This window comes from Gekko japonicus, unplaced genomic scaffold (genome assembly GCF_001447785.1).
Source record: "Gekko japonicus isolate JY-2015 unplaced genomic scaffold, Gekko_japonicus_V1.1 scaffold67, whole genome shotgun sequence".
NCBI lineage: Eukaryota > Metazoa > Chordata > Lepidosauria > Squamata > Gekkonidae > Gekko > Gekko japonicus.
The window spans coordinates 886,001-895,587 of record NW_015161948.1 but is presented as its reverse complement, the minus strand read 5'-3'; the positions used below and the strand labels follow the sequence as shown (position 1 = coordinate 895,587).

Sequence of the window (9,587 nt, the reverse complement as noted above, 5' to 3'; positions counted from 1 at the left end):
AAGTAATAATAATAAAGTGACAGCCCTAATATTGTGAGAACATTAAATCACAAACAGAAAAACAACATAAAGGCACTTGCCATTGTCTCAAAAAAAATTGGTAACATATTAAATGCTATGGGCTTGGTAGCCAGTAAACAAGCAATTTGGATAGTGCTTTCAGATTGCTGCACCAGTCCATTGGGGCCAGTATGACTTATAGCACACAGCAGTTTACCATTGCCAGTATTTAAGAGTGAGATGTTTGGCTGTCCTCTTCTGCATTCCAGCACTATTAATCTGTCCCGATGGCTTTGCTGACTGCTGCTCCTTCGAGTCAAGCAAGGGTCAAGGATGGCACGTTGTTGCAATTTTCTTTAGCTTCATGGGTGGGCTTCATGTCTAGGTACAAGGAAGAAAGTTTGAGATGTTAAAATGATGCTGTGTCTTGTAGATGGCCATTCTGTGGGTGCTTCAAATAGCACAGAAAAGGGAGGGGGAGTGTTTGTAGTGTACCAAGGGAGAAGCAGGAAAGCCCTCTGACCTAGCCTGTGGCACAGAGACAGTGCTCTGAGATCAGCCACTGGTGCCCTGCTGGTGTGCCAGCTCCAACAGAAGAAAGGTGGGCAGGGCTCCAGGACTGTGTGCCCCCCCCCCTGCAGAATTCCCTGCCACAGGAGACTTGTCATACCTTCTGACTTCTAGCTTTCCAGAGACTCATGGGAACTGGGAGAGAAGCTGTGGCTTGGGGAGGGACTGTGGCTCAGTAGGAAAGCCTTGGCTTCATATGCAGAAGGTCCCAGGTTCAATCCCTGGCATCTCCAGTTGAAAAGATCAGGTTGGAGCTGCTGTGAAAGACCTCCACCTGAGACCCTGAAGAGCTGCTGCCAGTCTGAATGGACAATCCTGACCACGATGGACCAATGGTCTGATTCAGTACAAGGCAGCTTCCTTGTTAACTGTTCTGTTCCAGGGGGCTTTCTGTATCCCCTCCTTCTTTGTGTAATCTGGACTGTCGGCCTTTCTGTCGCTGATGGTGGATTTTGTTGCTGCTGCCTTTATCGTATGTTTTCCAGCTCACAGTGTTTAAAAATTATTTTTAAGCTGCTGCTGATTATTGGTTTTGTTTTGTTTACAGTATTTGCTGTTTTTAGTCATTTTAATGGCATAAACAGCTTTTAGTGCCCTTTCAGTAGCAAAACAGGCAGCCAGCCGTACCCTCAAAATGCCTCTCTTCTGGGCTAAGGCCCGTCTGGACTGCACATTGTGCCATGGACAGGGGTCTCAGCACAGGCATTACTTTCATCGCTGCCCTACGAAGGACAACCTCCTCAAGTAAAATGTCTCCTCAGCTAACATTTGCTGTGCTGGTGGCAGCCTCTCCGCAACAAATAAATATTTTGGGGCTTGAGCTTTAAGCTCTGTGTTGTCCAACTCGTACTATTCACAGCCACATCAGCTCTCTCCCGCTAAAAGCTACTTGCAGAAAACGTGAATATTCTCTGGCTGCAAGAGTTTGTGTCAAGTTCTATACTTGCTTAAAATACATTCCTAACATAAGGGGAAAGGGTTATGTAATGTTGCCTCCCATCGCTTTCTCTAACTTCCTAAGTGGCTTCTTGTGAATGACAAATGCTGTTCACACCCCAAACACTGAAAAGTCATGGAACCCACAGCTTGATTTTCTCCACACATGTATAGTATGATCCTAAGCATCTTTACTCAGAAGCAAGTCAAGTATGTTAAATGGGATTTACACCCTAAAAGTATGCCTAAGACTGCAGTATCAATGTCATCTTCTCAAACTGGATGCTGAGACTCCTTTTCCATTCTAACCCTTGTCATCAGATCGACCTGGGCCCAGAGTGTAAAGATGTTTCTGCTTCTAACTGGGACAAGAATGGGCAAATCAAAGCTAGGACATGTATATATTAATGGACGGTAGAGTTAGGAAATGTGCAACCCAAAAATGGAACAGTGTGTGTATGCATATCCCCCTACTGGTTTAAAAATCAGGGTCTGCAGTTTGGTGCAGCTTTAATGCAGATATCTTTCCAGCAACAAAGTGGAGGGACCATCCAAATTTTAACAGGGGAAACACAGTAAGAGGAGAAAAAAGATGGGGGGGGGGAGGTGTGGATGACAATTGTGAGCTGGAGTGGTGTAATGGCTGGCGTGTCAGTCTAGAACTGGGGAGACACAGTTCAGAGGGGAAACAAAGTAAGAGGAGAAAAAAGATGGTGGTGGTTGGAGGTGTGGATGACAATTGTGGGCTGGAGTGGTGTAATGGTTGGAGTTTCAGTCTAGAACTGGGGAGACACAGTTCAAATCCTTGCTCAGTCATGAACCTTGCCAGATGACCTTGGGCCAGTCTCTGACCCTAGGCCTAACCTACCTCACAGGATTGTTGAGAAGACCAAGAGGAGAGCCAGGTATGATGACCCTCAGAGGGATGAGATTAAAAATGTAATAGAAGGGTTTGGTGTTGGATTCTGGCCATCATCCTCGAAAGTGGGGAACACTGGACTCTCTGCCCTAACGCCACTTACCCACGGCTTCACTGTTCAAATGAGGTGGGTTTCCATCCGTGCCTGATGAGCAGAAGTTGTGTTTAGGCTTGGACATCTCCAGGCCAGCAAGGAGGGTCATGAAATCTACCACAGTGTCAATATTCTCCTTGTCTGCTGTGACATCCCTCAGGGTGCAGAGAACGCTCAGCCTGCTGAAGGACTTGACTTCGGAGATATTGGCTCGCAGGAACAGCAAGATGATGTTTAGGTCATTCAGAGGGCAGGTTCTGCTGAGCAGGTCGAAAGCCGGCAGCATCTCGTAAATGGCCAAGAGCCGCTTGTCCCACTGACACAGCTGGAGCAAGTGGTAGATTATGACTGGCCCCAGGAGGACATACACCACTCCAATGCAGATGCTGGTCAGCTGGAAGACGGAGAAGAAAACCAGTTTGCAAGGAACAAAGTCTGGGACGTGAGGCTCATCTTTTAGGAGCCCCGTCTTTATTGAACAGCTGAACTCGTCTTTGAAAAACACCACCGCGTGGCAGTATCCCAAGTAGAGACAGGTGGCAGCCAGGAGAAACAGGAGGAGGAGGTTCCTCAGCACATAGATGCCAACAAGGTAGTAGGAGCGCTGCTTGCACGTGAGGTACCTCTCCAACAGAGGGAACTCGAAATAACGTTCACTGCGAGCCCTGGGGAGGAAAGCAACAGGACGGCTCAGTGGTAGACTAGTAGTGCATCAACTTTTAACGGATAATGAGAGTCAGTGTGAGGTATGGGTTAGACTAGGACCTGGAAGACATGGATTCAAGTCCTTATGAAGCTCACTGGTTTGACCTTAAACTAGTCTCAGTTTAACCATCTTAACTGAATTGCTGGGAGAATAAAACAAGGGAGGGGAGAACTGTGGATGCATAGTGATATACCATCTGCTGATCGTGTCTGTATGACACCCTCACGCAGCCAACCCCCATGCTGCTTTCACAGCCAACATTAGACTATCATCATGCCTACTTTATTTATTTCCCACAGGAATAGAATCATATCGACAGTGAGTATGGTGTAGTGGTTAAAGGGCAGTACTAGACCTGCAGAGACCAGGTTCAAATCCTGGCTTGCCCTAAAAATCCTTGGATGATGATGATGATGATTATTATTATTATTATTATTATTATTATTATTATTCGCATTTATATCCTGCCCATCCCGTAAACAGGCTCAGGGCAGGTTACAGCATTTTAATAAATACAATAAAAATTTAAAACACATGAAAACATAATCAGTAGTCATCCTTGCCGAGAATCTGGCCCATTGATGTAACTAGGTAGGGCCGGTTATCAGTAGGTGGGAGACGGCAACCTCAGGGGGGCCATATGTGGACGCCCGCTGCCTCAGCCAAAGGCCTGGCCGAACAGCTCTGTCTTGCAGGCCCTGCAGAACTGCATGCGATGACCTTACACTAGTCTTTCTCATCCTAAGCTAACTCACAGGACAAAACAGAAGGGGAAGCCATGACTGCTGCCCTGAGCGCCTTAGAAGAAGAGTGAGATGCAAATGTGCTAAATCACGCCCGCATCCTCCCACTCCAGTGTGCATGTACAAACCACAGTGTCATGGAGCTGCATGGGTGTGGTGATTCCATGTCCCAGTTGCCAAGACAAACTGAAAGACTGCTATTCTGCTAAGCGGCTCTACAACAGCTAGCATCTGTTTTATACATGCTACCGTGGAGAACAAGGTCTAGTTCTTAAACTCACATCTGGGATGTATCATTTCAGACTGGACATGGGATTTCATGTGACTGGATTCTCTTCTAATCAGGAACATCTGGGCCTACAGACAGCTAAATGCAAGGGAGAAAGGTTCCAGCCTTAGGGTTGCCAGCTCTGGGTTGGGAAATACCCGGAGATTTGGGGGGCGCGGCCTAGGGAGGGTGGGGTTTGGGGAGGGGAGGGACCTCAGCAGGGTATAACGCCATTGAATCGACCTTCCAAAACAGCCTTTTTCTCCAGGGGAAGTAATCTTTGTTTTGGAGACTGGAGATCAATTGTAATAGTGGGAGATCTTCAGGTGCCACCAGGAGCCTGGCAGCCCTCGGCCTTGCCCTGACATAGATTTCTAGGGGGAGGGAATTGTTTTATATGGATGAGCGTTCACTCATCTGAGCCAGTCTGAAGTAATACAAGTTTACCAAAGAGAACTAGGCCTCCATTGATGATGAAATGGGGGCAGAGTGGGGATGCTGATTACAAAAAGAATCAGCAGGATTTGCAGAAGGTTACGTAATAATGCCACTGGTTTAAGTTCCGCAAGTTCCGCGTGGGCTAAAGGGACAGTGTACAGGACATCCAAGGAATCTGCACGACATGACATGGGGAGGCAGATACTTCAGACAGTTTGAAACAAACAGGAATTGGTTTGTATGCAGGTTTGTAAGCATGGAACAAAAAATCACTCATCAAATGAGCAACTGACTATCAGGGAAGCTCTCGAAATCCAGGTCAAGCTTACTTGTCATATTCTTCCCATAATTCTTCGGGATCAGTGCCGGTCTGCTGCAGTTTCACCATGTGCTGCACCAAGCGAATGGAACGGTTGTATGATTTATCCAGTTCATCGATGATGAAGAACAGGTCACAGTTGAGCGACGGGGCAGCAGCGTATCTCCAGAGCAGGTAAGGGAGATACATGGCAACGGCAATAACCAGCAAGGAATATGGAAAGACCTGAGGGGGGAGGTAAAACATGGAAGGGATTGTTGAAGCGACTGTTGTCTTCTGAGTCAGCCCAAATAAGAGCTGTGCAAGATCAGTCCCAGAGAATGAGAATCTGTCCTGTAATGTATTGAAAGTCTTACATGAATCGCCTCATTCACCTCCCATGTTAAGCTTCGTTGCCAATTGTTAGATCGCCGCTAACAAAGATCCGGAGATCTGTTCTGGTTATGAATGCTTTAAGCGCTTGTTCGTTCCTTACAATAAAGCTGATTCACTTTGCTGAAAACACTCTCCGGATCTTTGTTAGCGGCGATCTAACATGTCCCTTCAGTGCATATATACTTAAATGAAACTACTCATTTGACCCAATGGCCTTGAACAGTATCACACTAATAAAGTTAAAAACAATCCTAATAACCTTCCATTCTTGGACTCATTTATGTATTCATATTATATCTTGCAATAGCCTGGGGAGGGGGGGGGAATGTTTGCAATAGCCCCCAAGTGGCCTTGTGTTCAATACCTGCTAGGAGCACTCTGTTTCTCTCCGACAGCCGGGTATATTTGCCCTCCCTTGAAGAAGTGGGGAAATCTATCATTCTCTTGTATCTGAGTAAAGCACACATTCCAAAAGGCAATGTTCCAAGCTATCAATTCGCCCTGATTGACACAAACATACTCTATATGAGTAAAGAAGGACTGTGCATATAAATGATGGAAACTCAGACAACTTAAGGAGAATGTGTTAGGAAAGGTATACAGGATGGCAGGACCATGACATGGGTGAATGGGTGGGAAATAGAATACACTTTACAGGGAACCAGAGGTCCCGAGGAGCCCAGTTTGGGATGCAGTTTTCTTTTGATTTGGCCTACCAATGTTTTTCTATCAGTATTTCAGAAACAGAACTCTCTTTTCTTTCATGACTCATGAGACTGCCTCTCCCTATGAGGGAAACATGCTCGCAGAGTTCAGGCATCACGTTGCAAGAGAGAGAGGGGTGTGCAAGTGAGTTCCCTCCTGAATATTGACCTACATCGGGGTTTCAAGGTCTCCTAAATGTAAGGCCCTTGGGGCACACATTACACAGTGGGTCTGGGTCTAGTCTATCAGCCGTTGTTCTCCAAAACCTTTTCCTCTGAAGCAAAAAAAAGTACCTTGAGGACCCAGAGGAAGTTGGATCTTGAGTCTCCTGTAGCATCTGATTCATAGAGAAGCAAAGAATCCCAGCACACAGCGTCAACGTAGGCAGACTGCTTCCCTGTGAAGTTGCCAGGAGAAAAGCAGCTGATTTGGGAGCCTGAAATGGAAGGCAAGATGGACATGCAGTCGTTAACCTTAAGCATGATCCCCATTAGTCCCCATCTGCTCTGTCCATTGGAACCTTACAGAAAAAAAATGCTCTGAGGCAGTGCAAAGGCAAGTGTACAGGAAGTCAGCTTTAGATGTTACTAATGGTGGCAGAGCAAACAGTTGTTTTTCTCATCCTGCTACAGACTCTAAGATTGGAGGAAGAGGACTGCTCGATGCCCTCCAATAGTCCCCAACCCCAATAAGAGTGGTGCATGCATATCTTTCTAGGGGGGCAGTCCACTAGGGAAATGGGGTCGTGCCCCACTCAGGCTGCCCTTAGAGTCGGGGTGGTGGTTGCAGCCTGTCAGCTGAGTCAGTCCCTGGACCCTGCCTCATCCTTGCTTAACTCAGTCCTCTAAGAAAGCAAGTCCCACCCTACAAAGGCAGAGGGGATTTTATTCAACATTAAGCCAGGTCCACCCACGCCAGTACATTAGTTCGTTGGGCAGGGAGTCATCCCTGCTGTTCCCTCTTGAATTCCTGACTGGTAAATGGATCCATTGACCAGCACTGTCCATCTTATTTCTTTCCCAGAGAGGAGGGAGGGGACGTAAAAAAACCTGACCAAATACTCTCCAAGATGGAGAAATGTTATGGCTACCAAAGCCCCAGTGAAAAGGTGTACTGTCTCTTTAACACCTCCATCACCTTACCTCCCTTTGGAATCAGGCCTATACAACGGAATAAATCCGTCCAGGATTTTAAAAAGAAACTGGTGCTCCTTTTACTCCATGGTCGAATCTGCATTTGCATTTTTAAATTAGTTTCATGCGGCTGTGACGCTGTCTTTCTCTATGCTTGTTTGAATGTTGTTTGGAGAAGATTCTTTTAAAGCAGTGCAGAGGTGCACTGACAGTGGAGCCACCCCGAAAGGACGATAAACATATGTGGATGTGCAAAAGTATACTAGCACTCTTGAGGCGTGAAAACGACACCAAATGTAGACAGCTTTTTTGAAGACGGAGTCAAAAGGCTGGGACACCGGTGGGAAAGACAAATGCATTTTCAGCCCATCTCTCTCTCTAAACCCAGAAGGCAGCCATTTTCTTTAGTAAGAAGGGAAAGCCTGAAAAGAAGCATATGGCTGCCAGGTCTCCCCTGTCCACCAGCGTGGGATGAGGGGGGGTAGGCTTACTGGATCCAGGCTGGGAAACTCCTGGGGATTTGAGGACGGAGCCTGGAGAGGACTGGGACCTCAGTGGGGTACAACTCTCTGTAGAGCCAACTCTCCAAAGCAGCCATGTTCTCCAGAGGAACTGATCTCTGTTGCCTTGAGATCAGCTGCAATTCTGGGGGACCCCCAGCTCCCACCTGGAGGATGGCAACCCTGCCAGCATTCAGAGGTACGTGTGTCACAATGAACTCTGGAAGCTTCTTTTTTAGTGTAAGGGGGTGGGGGAATATTGGCTTTCAGCCTTCTCCCTGGTACTTGAAGCAGACAGGTTATGGAGGGTAAGTTCTTTAGTAACTCAGTTGTTGAACCTAATACCTATTTAAGGGAGAAGGCTGGAGCCTTCCGATACAGACTTACTTGCCCACCCACACCTCTTTGAGGCCGCAGTCCCATATGCACTTCACTTGCATGAGAGTGAATCCTCCTGAATACAGAATGACTTGCTTCTAGTTAAACATACATAGGATTGTAGCATTAGTGGTAACTTAGTGGCACTCTGCCCATGCTCTCAGTCATTTTCTTTCCCAAACGTTCTCAAAATGATCAAGATGGGTAGCTGTGTTAGTCTCTCCGTAGCAGTAGAAAAGAGCAAGAGTCCAGTAGCACCTTAAAGACTAACAAAATCTGTGGCAGGGGATGAGCTTTCGTGAGTCACGGCTCACTTCTTGAGATACAGCTAGAATGGGAGTCCATCTATCCTATTAAGACTTGAAAATGTTAAGACTTGAAAGCAAAGAGGCTGCAGTTCCTGAAAGTCCCTTTTCTAGAACTCGGGTTATTCTGGTTTGGGCTGGTTGTAAGGGATTGCTTGGTGATAAGGGAACGGCTTCAATTTCACATGTACCCAAAGACCTCTTTGCTTTGTTTTATTTTACAACATAGAAAATTAATGATTGAGCTAGAGTTTTTGGCGAATTATGAATCGGAGTGAGACCTGCTGTGCACATATCCTTCTTAGTCTCAGAAACCCTCCCTTTCTGTTCGGAGAGTTTGAGGAGGAGGAGGGTAGGGTTGCCAGTCTCCAGGTAGCTCCTGGAGATCTTCCACTTTTATACCTGATCTACAGACAACAAAGATCAGTCCCCTGGAGAAAATGGCTGCTTTGGAGGGTGGTCTCTGTCTCATTATACCCTCCCAAGGTCCCTCCCCTTCCTATACCCCATCCTCCCCAGGCTCCACCCACAAAATCAGCAGGTATTTCCCAACTGAGAGCAGGCAAGCCTAAGGGGCGGGGTATCCCGCCCTATATTGGGTATCCCTGCATTAGAAACAGCAAAAAAAATACACAATACAAAATCCTTGGCTTTAGGACATGGGCTCCTGACCTTTTTTAAAAAAAACAATAAAATTAAATACAATGTGAAATACAAAACAGAGAATAAACATTTCAATTTATCCATTCATAACCTGACTCACTATTATATGTTCTAGCACAGACTCATCTTTTTAAAAACTCCCCATTTAGCTACGAAGGAGCCATCTGGGAGGGACAGGCTTTGAGCTTCCACCCTGAGACATTTTCAGCACGGGAAACAGCAGTACGGTGGCCCGTTGGCCCCTTCTTCTGGCTTCACAGGGGATGGACATGTGGTCACAGAGATAGGGTCAAACGGGGGCCCTGGTGCTGTTTCAGGTGGTGAAAACGCTTGGGAGGGAAGTTTGAAGCCTCTCCGTCCCCTGTGCTCCATTTGTAGGCGGAGAGCTTTTTAAACATGACAGGCTGGGAATCCTTGTCCTGCCACATGAGTTAAGCTTTAAGAAACTACGGCGGTGCTTAAATGTTTTAGTATAATTGCAGGTAGAATGGGGACAAAAGCAGAATTAATAGGCTCTGGCTCCACCTACTGTTCG

At 46.6% G+C, this 9,587-nt stretch overlaps 1 protein-coding gene across 1 annotated transcript in view; it reads right to left on the bottom strand.

Annotated features, from left to right (window-relative positions):
- Window positions 1-316: 316 nt before the first annotated feature.
- The window catches only part of PANX3 (pannexin 3), a 12,337-nt gene continuing 3,066 nt past the window's right edge, over window positions 317-9,587 (bottom strand). Inside the window, exons 2-5 of the mRNA XM_015429388.1 lie at window positions 6,367-6,509; window positions 5,004-5,218; window positions 2,529-3,184; window positions 317-381 (exon numbers count right to left, since the gene is read on the bottom strand). Coding sequence (XP_015284874.1) covers window positions 317-381; window positions 2,529-3,184; window positions 5,004-5,218; window positions 6,367-6,509 — 1,079 coding nt within the window. The remainder of the gene's footprint in view (window positions 382-2,528; window positions 3,185-5,003; window positions 5,219-6,366; window positions 6,510-9,587) is intronic.